The sequence below is a fragment of the Cibotium barometz genome, chromosome 38 (assembly GCF_041138505.1).
Source record: "Cibotium barometz isolate CiBa-2024 chromosome 38, ASM4113850v1, whole genome shotgun sequence".
NCBI classification, from domain to species: domain Eukaryota; kingdom Viridiplantae; phylum Streptophyta; class Polypodiopsida; order Cyatheales; family Cibotiaceae; genus Cibotium; species Cibotium barometz.
Genome location: NC_141083.1, coordinates 3,076,153 through 3,097,322, shown reverse-complemented (window position 1 = coordinate 3,097,322; position 21,170 = coordinate 3,076,153). Strand labels below are relative to the sequence as shown.

At 43.9% G+C, this 21,170-nt stretch overlaps 1 protein-coding gene across 2 annotated transcripts in view; it reads right to left on the bottom strand.

The window, feature by feature from the left end:
• Positions 1–18,044, bottom strand: part of LOC147616244 (uncharacterized) — a 148,811-nt gene extending 130,767 nt beyond the window's left edge. The window contains exons 1-4 of one of the 2 annotated variants that reach the window (XM_086777263.1): positions 17,441–17,927; positions 17,101–17,295; positions 16,286–16,396; positions 15,996–16,052 (exon numbers count right to left, since the gene is read on the bottom strand). In XM_086777263.1, coding sequence (XP_086633389.1) covers positions 15,996–16,052; positions 16,286–16,396; positions 17,101–17,166 — 234 coding nt within the window. In that variant the 5' untranslated portion in view covers positions 17,167–17,295; positions 17,441–17,927. Of the gene's footprint in view, positions 1–15,995; positions 16,053–16,285; positions 16,397–17,100 lie in introns of both variants that reach the window. The other variant, XM_086777262.1, reaches the window with a different exon arrangement.
• Between the last annotated feature and the right edge of the window lie 3,126 nt (positions 18,045–21,170).

The following is a 21,170-nucleotide window of genomic DNA, read 5'->3' as shown; positions in this document are numbered from 1 at the left end:
GGCCACCCACTTTTTTTGATTGGCTTTATGGCTTCTTCTGGCGCAGCCAATCTTTCGTCACCCCCACTGGCCAGGAGAATCATCAATTTTTCACAAGACGAGCTCACCTCTCTTCAGCATGACATTGACCTTGAGGTCCAGCCCACCCTTGTTGCGAGAGTTTATGGTTCCCACCCCTCTTGTTCGCAAGCCCGTGAATGGCTTCTAGCACCTCTCCCTTCGGAGCTGATTGTGCACTTCCAGGATACTCGTTTGCTTGGTCAAGGCTTCTTCCAGGTGGACTTTCATTCTTCAGAAGCTACTTCTCAGGTTTTGGCTGGCAATCCCTTCCCTCTTGGTCCTAGGAAGATTTTCTTCTTTCAGTACCAGGTGGGCTTTGATCCAACGGCGGAGGATCAACGCCTTACACCGGTCTCACTACTGTTCCCTACTCTTCCTCGGTCCTATTGGAAGCTTTTAGCTTCCATAGGGGCATCCTTTGGCCAGGTTCTAGAGGTACCAGTCCTTTCGAGCTCTCGTACCTCATCTTCCGCGGCCGTTACCGCCACTCTTGATGGTGTACCCCGGGTCCTTGTGCTTGTTCTTGATCCATCGATTACTGACGATCATGTTATGATTCAGAGACCTCACGGATCTCATTTCCGCCAGAGGATGGAGATTGCAAGCAGACCTGACCAATGTCGGATTTGTTGTCGACAAGGCCGCATTGCTAGAGATTGTCCAAGATCAAGGGGCCATGCTAGGAGGCAGCGTGGTCCTGCCCATCAGAGGCCTTCTACAGTTACCGAGACTCCAGTTGCTCCTTTGCCACAGCAGACCACACAACGTTGGGTTGTGGTTAGGGATGGCAGGCACCCTCGGACCCCCATACCTGCCCCCTCACCCACACCCCTTGTGGAGCACCCTAACCCCTATGCAACTCTTGCCTCACAGGATGTTGATCCTTCTTTGGAGGATGAGGCTTTGCAGGCACATGATCTGGATCCTTCACAAGAGGATGCTGCATTACAGTTATTACAGGATGATTGTACCCTTGAGGATGATGTTGCGCATTCGCATTGTCATGGTACCTATCCAGTTCTGAGGACTAGCCCTGGCTTTTCCCTAGAGTGGGAGAGAGAGGTAAAGTTTCCCTCCCTTACCTATGCGAGACGTACTTCCGCCTCTAAAGGGGGTCCTTCGTCGACCACGAGATCTGGTTGCTCCTACTCTGAGTCCTTATGAGGATTGTCTCTTGGAACATTCAAGTCTTGGGGGTTTTTTTTCACGTTGGTAGAAACAAATTGTAAAAACCCAGCTTCATTGTGCAGTCACAGGTGGACCTATGGATGTATTGCTCTTGCAAGAGTATAAACTGGATGCTAGCGAGTGTGGGAGATCAGGCAAGCTTCTCTCAGGACACACTTTTTGGTCACCAGCTGTTGATAGCAAGGGTGGTGTCTGTATCTCTAATTCAGCTTTGATCTTGCCTTGCATCATTGATATGGTGTCATTTTGCCTGCGAGAGCGCAGTGGATCCTTCTTATGCAGGGTACTACACACATTGGTATTCTCAACCTCTATGCTCCTAACCATAGAGGTGAGAGGATCGCCTTTTGAAAATCTCTCACTACACTGATGCCTCTTGCCGACCATTGGATTATTGGTGGGGATTTTAACATGGTTGAGATGCCAACGGATAAAAGAGGTGGACATGAGGGCTTGGTGCATCCTCATGAAAGAGCATATAGGGAGAGGTCTATACTCTCCCAAGTTTAGCAAGCAAGCTCACTTCTTGCCGGTCAAAAAGACCATCAAAGCTGAGCATATGGTTAAAATATATCTTGCACAAGTGTTCAAGCATCATGGAATACCGAAGTCCATCATGGGGGATAGAGATCCCAAGACTACAAGTCTCTTTTAGCGGGCCTTATTTGATAACATGGGCACCAAATTGGACTTCTCATCAGCTTATCACCCTCAAACGGATGGACAAAGTGAGGCTACAAATTCAACCGTGTTGGATCTCTTGAAATGTTATGTGGTGGATCAGAAGTCTTCTTGGGAGAAGTACTTACCGCTTGTGAAATTTGCATACAACAACACGGTGCCTGCATCTACGGAGAAGACCCATTGCGTAATACACTTATCACGGAATACAAGATCAAGTGGAAGGATCGTGTTGAGGAGGACGCTACATGGGAGACATTGACTACCCTTCAGAGGGATTACCCTGGCTTTTTAGTGAGCTCAAGAGTGAGCTCTTAGAGGAAGGGGAGTATGTCATGTGCACAGTGTGTATCTACCGCGTGCTACACGCACACAAGACTAGCTTCGAGGTTTTGGAAAGCTTGGAGCTAGGTAGGCTGATTGGCGAGCTGGGCTAGGGATAGACTAACGGGCGGGCACCCAAGTATGGACAGGCGGCGCCCAAGTGTGGACGCCCGGTGACCGGCCAAGAGCCTATAAAAGGGTGGCCAAGGTTAGTCAATAGTTCATAGAGTCTTGCGTGTCTTTGTGAGAGCTCTATGGTCAGGAGCCTGGATCTAGTGCAGCCACCCATCCTAGTCATTGGCACATACACTGTGGGTGCATATTCTAAGGTTGCAACCAAGTACTATGGGCCTTTTCGAGTGATCGAGAAGATCAATGGAGTGGCTTTCAAATTGGCATTACCTAGTCATTGGCACATACACAATGCGTTTTATGTGAGTCTCTCCTTTGCAAGTATGTGGGACCGGAGCCCAATGAAACGGTCATTGAGGATCCACCAGAAGTGGATGAACTTGAGGAGATCTTGCAATGAGAGCAGATTGTGTATCACAAGGAACGCAAGCTTGCTGCAGGCAAAGTTGTCAGGCATTACCTTGTTAAGTTTAAGAACTATCTTCCCATTGATGCTAAATGGGTAGATGAAGAGATCTTCAGAGATTGCCCGCATGTGCTCTAGAGAAAGTGGGCCTCGGTAGAATGGCACAGATTCTTCCCAAGAAGATCGACACAGAGCTTTGTGCCGAGTACATTAAAACCTATGACAAAGCTACCAAGCGGGGCACAGTAACAAAGGCCAATGGCACAACAGAGGAGGTCCTGATCTCACGAAAGATCTAATCCATGAAGCTCTGCAGCTCCCACCACCAGTCAAGGTACACGCCCATGCCTTTGACAAGATGCCCTTGGATGCTATGTTGAAGAAGAGCTCATATAACTCCATGGGGCTGAATATAAGAATATCCGGGATGAGGCCACGGAGAAGGCATGCAGGGCAATGTCGCTGATCATGCACGTGAAGCCAGTGGACCGCTACAACAGGATCCCACTAAACAGAATTGCAAAGGTCCATGAAGAGGACGAGGAGAAATGGGCATACTACATATACTGGGAGATGGAAAACTACCTCGAGGCCCATCAGTCCAAGATATGCAACCCCTACCTACTGACACACGTCCTAAACCATGTGGCAAAGAGGACCCTTCCAGAACCTGAACCAGCAGAGCAAATGTGGTTAGCACTACTTCCAGAGCAACTAGCGCTGATAGCTACAGAGATGCAAGAGGGCCAAGCTGTCCTCATAGAAACACAAGCCATAAATCTATGTCATGGCAGTGATGTGTGAACTCCAATAGGACCACCCCGCCAAGGCGGGGTGGTTTCCCAGTGCACTCTAGGTGTGAACCCACTCTTATTTCATTATAGGGTTCATCTTATATTGTACTTTTGGCACTTATCACATAATCTACAACATTGCTTTGTGTGCCTCTCCTTGTACTCTGACAATTGTACTTCTTTGTGTGCCTCTCCTTGTACTCTGACAACTGTACTTCTTTGTGTGAGTGTGTGTGGATCTCTATGCTTGGTTGCATCATCTGTCCAACAAGCCTGACCTTCTTCACTGCTTCTCCACCTCAACTCCCACACATGTGACATGCTCTCCATAGAACACATTGAGCTTCTCCTGTGACATCATCATTAGCATCGCATCTCTATGTGCCCACTCAACCCATGTGTGAAACTAATGAGTGTGGTAGTATGTTGTATGAACCACCTCTTAGAGGGGTACCATAGCCATGGTGTTTGACTTCAAGCCACCTTAGATTCATTTACATCAGCAAGGAAGCGATCTAGCCATGCACACCTCTCATGCCATACTAATCCTCCAATCAATAAGTGACCAAAGTAGCAAGGCTAGCTTTTCATCACCCCCCTAGCTTCTAACAAGGATAAAGGATAACACGTAGCCTTTTATAAGTGAAGGCACACAAAACACATAAACATTTGTTACAAATCTTTTTCAGGGACAACCTGGGCACACATGTAACTTGGTTGAACACAATGCTAATCAATACACTTAAATACACTAAGATTTGATGGACACTTGTTCAAATACAAGAAGTAAATTGCTGAATTGACAAGAGACACACAATGAGCCGGAACGGCCGACCCCTCCCTCAAATAAAGTATATTGATCTTGGGAGAATCAAGTACATAGTGTCATGGACATTTCTGACCAGATTTCCATACCAATGCATATGAATACAGCATTGCAAACAAGTGGTTGTCGATGTAGACTTGCAACCCACACTACCCTCTCAAGTGCCCATGTTCCCTACCATATGCTCTCTATTGTTCCACCAACACATGGTAGCAACAATCTACAAGAGAGCACGTAGAACAAGAGAACACTACACAGGGTATGTGATCTTGTAATCCGGTTCCTCCCTCCTGCTACTTGCTCCCATATTTAAGCATAAAAGCTTACCAATAGCAAGTAGAGTCGATGACAGCAGAAGTCTTCGCGATGGAAGTCCTTGGAGTGTTGAGATCTTTGATTTGTCACCTTTCTTCGCGATAAAAGTCTTCAAGAGGATGAAGGGAGCCTTGGGAAAGCTTCCCCTATGGTTCAACTTGAGAAAGGAAGACTGAAATTAGGGTTTTCAGCAAAAAGACCAAAAATTACAACAAAAATGAGAGCTGTTTTACTGAATTTCAGTCATTGGGAGTGAGTAGGAGAGTGATTAGCACTTGGAAACATTCTTGGAAGCTTGGAAAACACCCTAGCAAGTTAGGTATGGCTATGGAGAGCTTGGAAATGAAGAGAAATGATGGAAAAACAGAGTTTTCAGCCTCCAAAAATCTTCATGAAGAGAAAATACGAATTTTCTCTTAATAAGTAAGTGAATTGGGGTCCAATCAGGTGAAGGGACATGGGGAGATGCCCATTTATGAGTAAAAGGGGAGGATCAGGTCCGACATTGAGTCTTGTCCGCCTCGGGACTTCAGTGAGTGTGAACTTGGAAGCGGTCATAATTTATAAGTGACTTTTGGGCGCCCAAACTTTAATGAAGTGGGAACGCACTCACTTATAAATATTGGCTAAGTCCTAAGCGCTATTTGAGCCTAGATTGGGTAATACTTACCACCTTACCACCTGTTCACATGCCACACAACCATGTCATCAGACAGTTTCACACGCACGGTTCACGGGCGGCGTCCCCTTACCCGAAACTACACATTGGTCAAGCAAGCATGAAAACAGCATGCAATTTCAATTGCAAGCAAGCACATAAAGAAGGGAAAGGCTTCTATTTATAAGAAAAAGTGAGCTTCTAACCAAGCCAACTGATTCTAGAATTTTCCAGATCAGTTGTGATACACAATCTGCTCTCGCTGCAAGATCTCCTCAAGCTCATCCACTTTTGGTGGATCCTCAATGACCATTTGACTGGACTCCGACCCTACATACTTGCGAAGGAGACTCACATAAAAAGCATTGTGTATGTGCCAATGACTAGGTAATGCCAATCTGAAAGCCACTTCATTGATCTTCTCGATCACTCGAAAAGACCCATAGTACTTGGTTGCAACCTTAGAATATGCACCCTCTTTGCCAACCCTCTTTGCAAGTCTTGCTTTCTCAAATTTCAGCAATATCCAATCATTCTCTTTAACATCCAATTGCCTTCTATGCTTGTCGGCAGCCTTTTTATGCTTGTCTTGTGACCTTGCAATGGCTGTCCGCACCTAAGCAAAAGCAATATCCAAGTCTCTTACATACTCATCAGCTGCAAATATCTCATCCTGTGTGCGAAGGATGGGTGGCAAAACCACATTACCATAAACTATCTCAAACAGGGCCTTCCCGTAGATGCATGCACCGTGTTGTTGTATGCAAATTCCACAAGCGGTAAGTACTTCTCCCAAGAAGACTTCTAATCCGCCACATAGCATTTCAAGAGATCCAACACGGCTGAATTTGCAACCTCACTTTGCCCATCCGTTTGAGGGTGATAAGCTGATAAGAAGTCCAAGATAGTGTATCCGGATATGCTCTTCTATACGATACTGATTTCTAAACGTCAGTGGTTTAGAGTGCTTGTTGACAGTACTTAAATTTTGTATGATAGGGCATTAGAGTGCTTTACCATTCTTCCAAATGTTTGCAAGTGCCTCATAGTGCATTACAATGCTTAACCATGCACTATAGTGCTTTACGAAGCTTTATAATTGATTTCAGATGCTTCTGAGTGCTTCATGGTGATTCCAAGAAATTCCAAGTCATGAGTGCATCTTAGTGCTTCTGAGCATTTCTGAGTGCCCGACAGTGCACTATATTGCTTAACCATGCTTTATAGTGCTTGACATACTTCTTCAAGTGATCACAAGTGCTTCTAAGTGGCAAGTCCATAATGAAATCCATTGTAATACTTTCCCATGGCTGCATGGGAATAGGCAATGGCCCTGTAAGCATGAGGCATGGCTGGCCCCTCAACATGCATTGATACATTTTCAGCCATAACTTCTCCCTCACGAGCACACTCGAAGGCATGAGTGGCATGAGAGATACGCGGAATACCTGCACCAACAGAAAATTGCAGCCCATGTTGCATGTGTTGTGCATGCACATTTTCAGCCGGCAATGGCATTTGACATACATTTTTACCACTGCCATAAACATTGTATCCTTCACGGGCTACAAGGTATTCCTCCATGGCGTGAAGTCACTGATTGTTCCTCTCCCATAGCATGGAGATTCATCCTCTTAGACATTCTTGTTCGGGCACTTGTGGGGATTCCAAGACATGTGGGATGGTTGCCTTTTCTGCATAGGCATCCTCGGTACGAGCCAAGTATATGCACGTGCTGCATCCCTCGGTTGCATGTGCAACTCTTGAGCAATCATTGCCATTGCATGCTCCATATAAGATTCAGCTTTCTTGGCCTTCAAACGGTCATGTACCAATGGATCCTCGCGGTGGTAGAGATTCAATTCCTCTTGTTGTGCATGGAGAAGAGCCTGCATACGAGTAAGTTCAGCCCTCAAAACTATGGACTCTTCTTCTTGCATCTTCTCTTTGCCATGGAACGGCTGTCCCACATATTCATGTTCCCTATTGTGCACCACATGAGTTTGCTCATCCTGTAAAGCATTGGAGGCATACATTTCATTGTCCCGGCCTCTTGTATTAGCATCTCCAACATTCATTATATGGTTGTCCATAATGTTCTAAGTGTAGAGATAGCTAGTGTTCACGGTGATCGTCTCTCACGATAGAAGTGAAAGAGAACCGTATGCTCTGATACCAATGTAACTTGGTTGAACACAATGCTAATCAATACACTTAAATACACGAAGATTTGATGGACACTTGTTCAAATACAAGAAGTAAATTGCTGAATTGACAAGAGACACACAATGAGCCAGAACGGCCGACCCCTCCCTCAAATAAAGTATATTGATCTTGGAAGAATCAAGTACATAGTGTCATGGGCATTTCTGACCAGATTTCCATACCAATGCATATGAATACAGTATTGCAAACAAGTGGTTGTCGATGTAGACTTGCAACCCACACTACCCTCTCAAGTGCCCATGTTCCCTACCATATGCTCTCTATTGTTCCACCAACACATGGTAGCAACAATCTGCAAGAGAGCACGTAGAACAAGAGAACACTACACAGGGTATGTGATCTTGTAATCCGGTTCCTCCCTCCTACTACTTGCTCCCATATTTAAGCATAAAAGCTTACCAATAGCAAGTAGAGTCGATGACAGCAGAAGTCTTCGCGATGGAAGTCCTTGAAGTGTTGAGATCTTTGATTTGTCACCTTTCTTCGCGATAAAAGTCTTCAAGAGGATGAAGGGAGCCTTGGGAAAGCTTCCCCTACGGTTCAACTTGAGAAAGGAAGACTGAAATTAGGGTTTTCAGCAAAAAGACCAAAAATTACAACAAAAATGTGAGCTGTTTTACTGAATTTCAGTCATTGGGAGTGAGTAGGAGAGTGATTAGCACTTGGAAACATTCTTGGAAGCTTGGAAAACACCCTAGCAAGTTGGGTATGGCTATGGAGAGCTTGGAAATGAAGAGAAATGGTGGAAAAACAGAGTTTTCAGCCTCCAAAAATCTTCATGAAGAGAAAATACGAACTTTCTCTTAATAAGTAAGTGAATTGGGGTCCAATCAGGTGAAGGGACATGGGGAGATGCCCATTTATGAGTAAAAGGGGAGGATCAAGTCCTGGACATTGAGTCTTGTCCGCCTCGGGACTTCAGTGAGTGTGAACTTGGAAGCGGTCATAATTTATAAGTGACTTTTGGGCACCCAAACTTTAATGAAGTGGGAACGCACTCACTTATAAATATTGGCTAAGTCCTAAGGGCTATTTGAGCCTAGATTGGGTAATACTTACTACCTGTTCACATGCCACACAACCACGTCAGCAGACAATTTCACACGCACGGTTCACGGGCGGGCGTCCCCTTACCCAGAACTACACATTGGTCAAGCAAGCATGAAAACAGCATGCAATTTCAATTACAAGCAAGCACATAAAGATGCTATGCAATGCAGCATTGGTATGGACAATCCCCATTCATGAGACTATACCAAAATAGACATGCTCCAGGCAAGTACACGAGGTACCAGACCCAATGGAACACCAATCCACCAAGCATTTCCGAGACTGTACACGGAGGCACAAGTCCCAACCGAAAGCCAAGTCTACAGTATCACATGAGTGGCATCAATCCCTGGCATAAACAACTGCCATGGACACCATTCCAATGTACATACATGATAAGAAAGCACGGGTGGACCAATTGGGTGGCCAAATGGTGACACATAACCCTTATTGACTCAACACACAAGAAAACTAGAATGCCCAATCATAGTCTTCCTCATTGAGAGGGAGACCTAGGTTGTTGCTGCAGTTATCTCTTCTTTAGTTGGCTCCTCCTCATCCTTAGCAACAAGATCTACATGGTGCTTTTCTTGCTCTTTCTCAAGCTTTTTAAAACATTTTGCTTCTTTGTGGCCCATTCGTTTGCATAACCTGCATTGGATTTTTTTAATTGCTTTTCCATTTACGTGCTCCGACAAAATCCTTTTCGTTGCTAGCTTGATGTTCCTCTTTATTTCTTCGATTCTTCTCAAGAAGCAAAGCCACTACGTTTTCAAAGTTTGTAGTTGCCACACGAAAGATTTCCAAAGTCCGCTCATACCGAGTGATTCCTAGCATACTCTTAATGAGTACAACAACCTTGTCTTCATCTTCAGGCTCACATTTAAGACTAGCAAGTTGTTGGACTATTGACCCAAACTTGGCTAGATAATCACTTAACTCTTCATTTTCATTCATTTTAAGATCATAAAACTTGAGCTTCAAAAAACCTTTATTATCGAAGATACCTTTCATTTTTTTCCAAATTTGCTTGGATGTGGATTTGAAGCCTATGTGATCCACCAAGGAATCTCCAAGGCTTAAGCCGATTAGAGCGATGGCTCTCTCATTACATTACCACCACATCTTTTGCTTGTCTTGTTTAGTATTTCCTGGATCTTGGTTGTCTCTTGAGACTGCCTCCCATACTTTCTCTCGCATCAGTAAGAGCTACATCTTGGTTTGCTAGGTAGAGAATCCAGTGCCAGAGAATTTGTCAATTACTGCCATTGATAGTGCCATGATGTTGAAGCAGAGGGTAAGACCTTGATTCCCAACAAACCCCCTCTTAAGGGATTACCTCAAACAATGTCAAGGATAAATCTAGGCTCATGCTTTCTCATGCCAGTTTTCCTTAGACAAGGATAATCACATGACTCTAGTTTCACAGGCCAATTATGGAATCCCATGGGTAAGGACAAACAAGAACCACATCACACACACACACACACACAACTCAACAGAAAACAACACATATCTTGGACTTTAAAAAGCCCATTCATCATAACAATAGTTTGCTTTGTCTATGGAAAGCTCTAACTCCTTAATGATATTAGCATCTTCCTTTTTTTGAAAGCGATTCTTTTAATTGTGGTGGTTTTTGAATTTTCCCACAATGTTTGCATGGCTTCTTTGAATAGCAGTCCTTCTCTGCATGATTATTCCTACCACAAAGGAAACACTTTATACTTTTGAAGTTCTTCTTTGTGAAGGAGGAGATGTCTCCCCCTGCTTCTCTATTTTTGAGCTTCCTTTTTTCTTTCTTGAAGGAGGCTATGACCCCTTCCAAGCTGAGATTGGGAAGATTCTTTAGTGTGGTGATGAGATTGTTGTATTGCTCTTCAAGCATTGACTTTATCAATATTGTTAGGGCCACATCTTCTTCCACATTTGCTTTAAGTCCTGCAAGATGACTTGTTCATATGAGCATCAAAGCTCTCATGTGGTTGTATTGTGAGTCCATAGAACTATCTGCAAAGAAATCTTGGGAGTTTCTTCCCTGAGCTCTGAAGAGCTTGTCCAGCTTTTCATAAGCCTCTTTGGAGGTAGAGAAATCTGCAACATGGTGTATGAAGTTATCAGAGAGGTCAAGGGCTATGAGGCCAAAGGCTCTTTGATCTCTAAGTTTCCAAGCTTTTTGTGCTGCACCTTCTTACTCGGGCATTGTCTCTTCCCCTTCAATGAAAGGCCAGATGAGGCCTCCTCTCATCAAGACTAAACTTTAGCTTAGTCTACCAAGTGTGGAAACTCTCTCCAGAGAATTTTTCAATGAACATGTGGGAAGCCATTTTATGCTATGAAATTGGGAAGATCTCAACAGAGGAATGTATTCAATGTCAATGTCTAATCCCATGTACAAATAATGCCCAAGAAATTTGAGTTTCTAGAAAAATTAGGGTTTTCCAAAAATTAGGACTTTTTAAAAATGATACTATAGGACCCTATAGCAACACTTGAATGCTTGATACATGCACTAAATTCTGGAAAAAAAATAAAAGATTTGGGATTAAAGAGAGTGAGAGTGAGGTAGAGAGAAAGAAAGAAAGACAGAAAGTTATATTAACGTCCACGGGAGGCCGAATCCAACCTATGAGAGAGCTGGAGAGAGAAAGTGAGAGAGTTATGGTGAGTTAGGAGAGAGTTAGAGAGGGTACGAGACACACACACACACAGTCTACTAAAGACCCAATGGACCTATGAGACAGAAGTGATACAATAATCTCCATGGCATATCTCATCATAGAATGGAAAATAAAACAGAAAGAAAACATAAACATAGCTCTCTCACTGAGAGAGAGAACGTCGTAGGAACAATTCCAAGGAATCAAAAAAATCTATCTGGACCGGAAGTGAGATTCAATCACAAGACGTGTTGAGTATCAACTCCATGAACTAACCATTTCTGCCACATTTGGGCGGAAGAAGGGTTAGCCCATTTTTGTTTATTTGCCCACACACCTGATGAGAGAAGCTTTTAACGTCAAAGGAACAATCCCAAGAGGTAGAGAGAGAAAGAGAGAGAGTGAGATAGAGAGAGAAAGAGTGAGGTAGAGAGAGTTACAGAGAGTTAAAGACAGAGAGAGTTAGAGAGAGAAAGAGAGAGTAAGAGAGATTCCATTTCCTACATTCCAGTCACATCACAATTTTCTTCACAAACCTTAACTCTAGTTGAGACATATCACAAAAAGGAGGCTCTACTCACCTTGAAAGCTGGCAACCACATTTGTTTGGAGCACGCTTAGCACCCATAACCACTAAACCACAACAAGTGATGAATCTCTCATGCATGATCCTTCGGTCCCCCAGTTGCCATTATATATGCAAAACTTGAGGCAGCCCTACATACATACATCATGTATACTGTCTTTCCGGACTATCAGATACATACATCATCAATGCCATCTTGATAGAGAGTACTTTCTTGATGCCATCTTTTGGAATATCACATATAAACATCATGTATACTCTCTTGATAGAGAGATACTCTCTTGATGCTTTGGACTATCAGTCCTCGGACTCCCAGTGTTCGATGGATCTTCACGCAGCCCCAATCCCGGGGCTTGAGCACCACCTTCAAGGGCTTGGGGCCACTCAAGCCAACCCTCCAAAGTCACCCCAGGCCCCGAACAAGGAGAGACTCCACCAACCGTTGATCTGGAACCGCCAACTCAGGATGCCCAGCGGTCACCCTTCGGGCACGCGTTCACGCATAGCCTAGGGGCCCCTCAATTCTAGCCCAACCCAGTCTCTTTCTTCCAAAATTTCTATGATGAATGCTTGGCATCTTCTATTTGAAAGTGTTGCTAGTCAATTCTTGTCGTGGAGGCTCCCTCTCCTTTTTTTCCCCTTTTTTTTTCGAAATGCTTGCTCCGCGTTGTCTTTGCTGCCCATTGCTTTGACTGTCGATTGTTTTGCTTGATGAGGATATGCCCTTTTATAAGATTATTGAAAACCTTTGAAGGAGGCGAACTGGCAAGGGCACTTGACTGGGCGGCTGCAGGTTGATGTGGAGCTGTGGCTACAGTCAGGCAGCCTACTACTGGCGGCAAGGTGGCAGCAGTGCGCTGGGTGGCTGCAGTGAGAGATGTTGTCGGACGGTTAGCAGCGCCACACAGTCGAGGAGAGGAGCAATGCACGTCAGGTGGAGGGGTTGGTGGGCAACACTAGCAGAAAAACACAAGATGGTGAGCACTGACTTGGGGGGGGGGGGGGGGGGGGGGGGGGGGGGGGGGGCGGAGCCAGGAGCAGAAAGCTCTTACATCAAATGATGTAAATGAATCTAAGGTGGCTTGAAGTCAAGCACCATGGCAATGACCATGGCTATGGCATGTAAGAGAGAGAGAGAGAGAGAGAGAGAGAGAGAAGAAACATATGAACACCCAATGGGCCTATGAGACCAAAGTGATACAATAATGTCATGGCATATCTCATCATGGAACGGAAAATAAAATAGAAACAAAACAACGCTTTTAGAGAGAGTGAGTAAAGTACACAATTAAATAAATGTGATAGTTGCTTGATTGATTCAATGAAGTGCAAGTGCCTTCATAGGTTACAAAGGTTCTCCTCTTGACATTATTGCTTATGTCATAGCACACACAAATATCTAGATATTATTAATACCCCTCTAAAAGCATTATACTTAGTGAACTTCATCACATCTAATCATCCATCATCGAGTCCTCTCTCTATGTGTACAGGCATTCAGTGGAGCACTTTCATCCTCCCTAATATCATCATTGTTTGGGCTCCACAATGTGAAAGTCCAGAGTAAAGTCTACCTACTCCATGTGTGGACCATTATGAGATAATTGTCCACTGTAGCATCTAGCCTATTTGGCACTGTGCCAAATCTAATCCAAGCTGTCTCTAAACCATTTGGACCCCTAGGCCACCTTCCTAAGTGAATACGGGGATGCCGGGTGGCCAAGCGGCTCCACCATGGCTACTCCTCATAATGGGGGAGGGGGACATATAACCATGAGCTATAACCGGTGCGTAGACAAACCATATGAGGGAGGTGCATTGATATCCAACACCCCCCCTCAATATCCACCCAAAGGTGATCTACCTCTATGGTCCGATGCTCCCCAATCAAAGAAGATACTCTTCATATGGTCCGTGCTAAGAGCCTCTATGAAGATGTCCGCACAATTCTTTGTCATCGCGCAATAGATGTTAACCACTATGTGGTTAACATGGTCTCGCCCGGCCATGTACCATAAGGCGCTTTGCCATCTTACCCGCGCAAAGGGGCACTTAACTTTTGTAAGATGGATATAAAGCAACCTTACCATGCACTTAATGTCAATTAGGGAAAGTCTACGAACTTAGTGTACATAGTTGCTTAAGACTACTGCAAAGACGAATCTCTTGTTGCCTCCATCAAGGCATAGAGAGCTCTCCCTTCACCCTTTGGCTGTCACTTGCACACCCATGCCATGGCATAAACCTCACCATGAACAGCATAATCCTTGTTTAGGACAGCAAATCGGTATCAGCATCCGCATCCACATCAAGAAGGGCTTGAGTACCTAGTCAGCAGCCATAACAGCCACTAGATAGCTGTCGGTAGCCATCAGAGGACCTAGGCAGCCAAACGTCCATAGATGGAATAAGTAAAGTAAGCGTAGCATTTAATATGGCATTTTTATGAATATATCTTGTCCAACAGCAAGCCAACAGCATCTCAGCAGGCCGACCAGCAACCTCAGCATAAATATAAGCATGAAGTCATCATTCCGCATATTCACATTTTAAAGAAGTAGAATTCAATAGAAGCATGTAGAAGGGGTAGAGCAAGGGCCTAGAATATGTTTCATGTCACCTTTTTGTACCATATAATAAAAGAAAACCCCAACACCAACTCATCTCTCTCTTCTTCTCTCTCCTCTGTCTTAATCATGTTCATCTTGTTCTTAATCAGACTAGGGTTGTGGATCAGTATAGCAAGGCTTCCACGCATGCAACATTAGCAAGGAGCATTCCGGTGTGACAACGGAGTAAGGACATGACCGACGAGCTAGCACACTCACAATGGGAAGTTGCAGTTGCCCTCAAATGCAAGACTAAACGACACATGCTTCCGCAAGACTAAGATAAGCTGTTGACTTAATACATATTTGGCGCCGCTGCCTAGGGCTTAGCTCCATTTTTCCATCCATTCCAAGCTATTGTGTTTACCCATTATTGCCCAATGTTGATTAGGAGGTCACACTCCAAAAAAGATATGTGTTTGTTTGTGTGTTTGATTTTGATTTAAAGTTTGTTTTCATTAGGGCATTCTATTTTCGCCATGGTTGCCCAAACTAGCAACCTCCCCCATGCTAATCTAAGCTCTCACTGGCTGCCCCCGTTTTTGCAATCCAAAAATAGCCTTGCATGGTGTGCCTACGCCTTTGCAAGCTATTGCACATAATCCTACATAGAGCCAATGGCTCATTTCACCTCCTGGAACCCCTTAACAAAGCTGGCACACAAGAAGCATGGTTGCTTTCAGCAAAAGCCGGTCAACCACCTTTCAGCCCTATCACAACCTCCCTTCCACCTGAACTTGCCCTTACACATCAGAGAGTGCAAATTCAAATCTATCAAAGCATTTGGTGGAGATTCCTGGACATGAACAGAGAAGCAAGCGATAGAAAAGCACTTCCCAAACCATCAAACCATTCCTCAAAACCTCCCTACTAATAGGTCTGGCTCTAATACCAATGTAAGGATCAAGCCACCTATGATTAGCTTTCTTACCAAGGAACTCAGGGAACCTGACATGTACCTCACGAGTCGCCACCCAACCATAGAGCCATCAGGCTCACCCCCAAGCCAAAGGTCTAGAGGCATCTAGAGACATAACTCCAGCACGTGCAATGAGCCTTGGCCCATACCACCAGCACACACCCCTCTGGTGTCGCTCACGTAGTTGTCTCCACTAGGCCAGAATGTAACATTTAACCCAGAAAAAGGAGGATGTAACCTTCAACTCTGTGGTTTACGGAAAGGTGAGGGAACTTTCAAGAAGGGGTCATGGACTACGTTAAGCCATAGATATCTGAACTGCCAATGTGTGACACTGTTCATTCACAATTTTGACACTTTTCTATCACAGAGGGAGGGAACCTGCCACCAGAGACCTTCGCTTCTTGGAGCAGTTAAGTGCTCCCTTAATAATGATACAATACAGGAACTTCTTGAAAACCATTCCTCTTCTCAATGCAGAGAAAATTCCAGCCCTGTGAGATTAGAAATGAAAAGCAGCAGCAGTCAATTCAGACTATCAAGGTAGAGCTGAAAAAATACCCGTCCTTGTGAACGTTCTGCTTGAATGTAAGTCCACAGTCGAAAACCAAGTTTGACCTAAACAGATAATATTAAATTAGAGCTACAAAAGCACCTTACTTGATGCACCTATGATGAATTACAGTAACAAAAGCATCCTAAATACTGCACCTACATGTGCACTTGCATCCTGGGCGTGTGCATTCATGTTCGTGTTTGTGGTTGTGTGGCCGTGCATGTGCGTACGCATGCACATATCTGCCTGCCTGCCTTGCATGAGTGCCATGTGTGCATGGATAATCAAGACTCACCATCTTGACCGCCTCCTTGAATGTGACATTGAACTCTCTGAGAAGATTTGCATGGCTGTTTAATCTGCGCCTCCATGCTAGCTGAGGTGGGGCTCCTAGGTCACATTCTAGCTGCAGACAATACAATAAAACATGTAAGAACTAGTGCATCTAACATCCCTAATGAAATACATGTAAGAATCCCTTCACGTGAACCCGATCAGCATTATAACATATACTTTGCAAAAAAAGAGGGGAAAGAAAGAGAAAAGGATGGTAGAACGCTAATCTAGAGCAACTAATGCCTTGAAAACATGCCTCTCTTCTTCCAAAACTGATCTTCAATAAAGGTCCTAGATGAGCAAAACTTGTAAGTCCATTCTAAGAATGATCAATTTGGCCAGAGATAAGTACTTTTCTCATACCCAACTTCACGTGCCAAGCAGCCCAACTGATGCAGGACAAGCTCACCACAAGCAACACATGGCTGTCCACACCCACACTGACCTGGCCTTGCTGGAAGTGTTTCTCGTAAACCTAGGGGTGATTTAGACTATAAGGTGTCCATCCACCACTCCACCCTTAGGTACTTGAATTAAGCAGGCCTCATCCTTAATTGGATTAGTGTTTATATAACTCCCTACGGTAGAGACCATGTTTTCTTCATAATGTGAAGCATGTACCTGAGTTTTCCTTGCACAGAAATGGGGTACCAATAAAACAGGAATACAATGCAACTCACCAGTCAGAATTACATGGAACTTCTTGTTCTTACATGAATCATCAACACGTAAAGAAAAAACCTTAACCCCACGAAGTGGGTATCGGAAAATTACCAGATGTATAGTAGACTTGGACACGTAATCAGTCACAGGCCATGATTTCCGTTTTCCGCTTGACATTGTATGCCCAGCACAGCTACCTCAAGGACCACATCATCGGAGTACTTTTCCAGAGCAAAGCCATGGAATCTGTATGTGTTGATGATGAATTTCAAAGAGCAAAATTCTTCGTACCTCGCTGAACTGGGCCTACATCAGCATCGTATATGTTGATGGTCTAGAAAGCCCTGTGTTTTTTAAACCTTGATGATATGAAAATATCCCAAAAATTTCGTGTGATCATAATCATGATGATGATCTTAAATCATTTCATACTTGATGAGAAGGGACGTACAACTTTCAGGCTTGTCTGGGCTGATGATGGGAAACCCTATCTATGAACAGGAGAGGTGTTGCCGTACGCATCAAATTAAGCCATTAAAGCCTCTCGCCGTAGCCTGCACACGCATTCGCAGCGGAAGCTTTTCTAGAGCAAACACTTGGCTATGGCGGGAAGCCCAAGCTTCCGAGAAAAGCGCAGATCAAGGACGGGGTCCAGAATTTAGGGTTTGCAGCGAAGGAAGGAAGAGGAAACAGGTCCAAGCCTGAGTGTGGTTACTTCACACGATTGACAACTGGACACTTTGGTTTGCCATCCCATGGCTTAAGAGGAGCATATTTTGTCTCATTGTCAAGGCCTTGTTGAGTTAATTCAACCTGATTTTTTTAAATTTCTATAAGAGAGAGAGAGAGAGAGAGAGACAATTCTAGGCTTAACCTGATTTTTTTAAATTTCTATAAGAGAGAGAGAGAGAGAGAGAGACAATTCTAGGCTTGATCTGTGTAACTTGTAAGCCATTGCCATCCAAATCCTACCTCTTGCTCTAGGAGAGTAGATCTACACCACCCATCCATTTCATAAATCAAGGAGACATCACATAACAAGTCAAAACAAAAGTACAAGACATAAAAGTCTTTTTTCTTTTTAAGTATCAAAGAGGGCACTACATTTTAGCTCTGCCACTAACATTTTTTAGTATTAGTTGAGGAGAGCAACAGCAAAAAGCTTCAAGTAGTAGACAACTTGACCCACAAAGTAGTAATTTTCAAAGACAAATAGAGAAGTGGGCTTGTTACAAACATTCAAAGAATCAGCTACCAAATGAGACTCATTGAGCTAAGTGGGTACAACAATATACATAAGCATGGTTGCCTTGTCTAATAAGTCCTTTATCTGACGGCAACCCAATCAATGTGTCCCAAATTAAGACATGGAGACAATTACCATGGTGTTCAATTGAAAACTATAAAGATAGCACATAGAAAGGTCAGGTTCGCCATATCCAAGCAAGTGCAAATGTTAAGTCGAATGCATAGGCAACTAACTTTCTCTTGAATTGAAGCCATATGTAGGCTACCCTAGGCAACTAGCTTTCTCCTAAATTGAAACTATATATAGGCTACCCTAGGGTTGTCAACTCCTTACCTTTTAAGAAAGAAGTCCAACAATTCATTATTGAGCCTTGGGTTATCATAACGTTCTTTCAAGAAAAATAAGGCATCAACTCACATGAGTGGTAGTTCAAAACACCTTAATGTGCTAAAACAATGCTTTAGGCTTTGTGAAATGCCTAAGATGTAGCTAAAATATCCATCCATATGTTATAACTAACGTGCTAAAACAATGCTTTAGGCTTTGTGAAATGCCTAAGATGTAGATAAAATATCCACCATATGTTATAACTAATGTTTTTTTGCTAATTGTACAAGCTTACCTAAGCAGCTTGATGATATAAGAGGTTTTCATGACATGTTGATATGTTCTTACTCATAAACTACATGATAATTTTGCACACAGAATGTGAAATAACATATTTATTGAGTGTGGGTTATCATAACAAACATCCTCTTTAAATTTACTCATAAGTAAAGGGAAGTATTACATTTGTTTATAGAGTATAGCCCAAAAAAAACTTTGATGTAAAAGGTGAATAAGATGCCTCAAGTTGTCATGGGCATAGGTGCTTTCAACCCTAGCAAGAAAGGAACATGAAGGAGATTACTTAAAACTTTTTGATATATATGACCTCCCTTTCTTTCCTCTAAAGATCTACAAGGTTAGACTTCATATTTTCCATGATCAACTTTTCTATTTATGTCATTTGAAATTGATGTTGTCTTAAAATAAAAGTACATAGCTCATTTATAAGCCTTTGTGTATACATGGTTCATGGATTTGAATTATCCACAGAACTCCTTTCAAATACAATACGTATGCACTTGTAAATGAAATCCTAAATTTGGGAGGGAGTAAACTGCTCATGATGGAGTTTCCACTCCATTGTATGAAATCCCTTTTTCCTTGAATCATGAGAGAAAGTGTGGATATGCCCATTGCAATTGTGTGTGTGTGTGTGTGTGTGTGTGTGTGTGTGTGTGTGTGTGTGTTGGGGGGGGAGGGTGCTGCTACTCGGGGGCTACACATGACAATCTATATGTTTGTAGCTTTGCTTATTATATCTCCTTTTCAAAAGAAGCATATTCTACACAAGAGTTATTTCTCTCTCATGTTGGGGGTTTTGGGTGGTGGGAGGGGTGCTTCACATGACAATCTATGTGTTTGTAGATTTGTTTATTATATCTCCTTTTCAAAAGAAGCATATTCTGTACAAGAATTATGTCTCTCTCATGTTTGAGCTAATTTCTTAACATTTGTGGAGGCTCAAATCTTGTTGAGTAATAGAATGGGTTCACTACAAGATTTGTTTCACTCTTGTTGAGTAATAGTATGGGTTCACTACGAGCAAGGAGCCAGTGAGCCTCTTCTATGAGGTGGCCCAACTGCATTGAATTGGTTGCCAAATAGACAACTGCATTGAATTGGTTGCCAAATAGACATGCATATATGGTAAATGGAGCACAACAAGAAGAGATCATGAAACAATTGATCGTTCAACCAAGCTCTTTGCCATACTGTTCACCTATCTTGCTAGTGTAGAAGGACGGTTTCTTCCGCGCGTGTGTGGATTGTGCCTGAAAATGGTATCTCTGCGAATGAAAGCGAAGTTAAGTTGCTTATGAAACTATCTCCACTTGTAAATTTAAAGAGTGTGCAAAGGTTTTGGGACATGCAAGGTACTAGAGAAGGTTCAAAGTATTCTATGCAGAGATTGTAAGGCCATTACACAGACCAAAAAACTATTTAGAAAAGAGAAACCCTCAATTTATTTCTCCGAAAAAATTTGGAAAAAAGACTTGGGAATTTTAAAAAACAACTAATGCAGGGCCATGTGGTCCAGTGGGCCCGGGCAGCTCACGGGTTGGCCAGGGCACGCAGCCCTACCCTTGGCCACTAGTGTGCAGGCCAGCAGCGGGGTGGCAGGGTTGACATGGCACTCTATAGCATGGAATCGCAGGTGGGCGGTTATGGGGTGTGTGTGGCAGCTTGGCGTGCACAGGGTCACAGAGCTATGGCGTGTTTGTCGACACCACGGGTGGATGGCCAGCTAAGCATGTACCGGCCGCGTATTGACGATGTGTCCATGATGGCGTGCATGCGACGACATCTCATGGCATCGACAGAGCAAGGGTACTAGAGAGCGCGATCATCTCCAGTGGCATTACAAAGAGGCAGCCAGGCTGGCATGGGCCTAAGGAGCACCGCCGAGCATTAGCGCGTGGGTGTTGGGCTCCAAGATTAGACGGGGTGGAAGCGCATGCGCAGTGTAGGGACCAGCAGGGCGGCACGCTAGCACTCCGTGGCACAATTCGGCGGTGCAAGTCAGAAGGTGGGTGACCGACGGCGGGAGAAGAAAATATCACCAGACACCAGAGAAGAGAGAGCGAGGACTGAAGAAGAAACTGAAAGCGAAGTAAAAAAGCAAAGGAAAGAGGAGTAGCAGAGAAAGAAAGAGGAGGAGCAGAGAAAGAAAGAGGAGGAGTAGAGGGTAGTGGAGAGAGAGAGAGAGAGAGAGAGAGGGGTATTAACGAGGGAAAGACAGACGGAAGCGAGAACGGGGAGGGAGAAGAAGACACACGAGGAGGAGGAGGAGAAGTGGCAGATGAGGATGAAACTAAATGCAAAG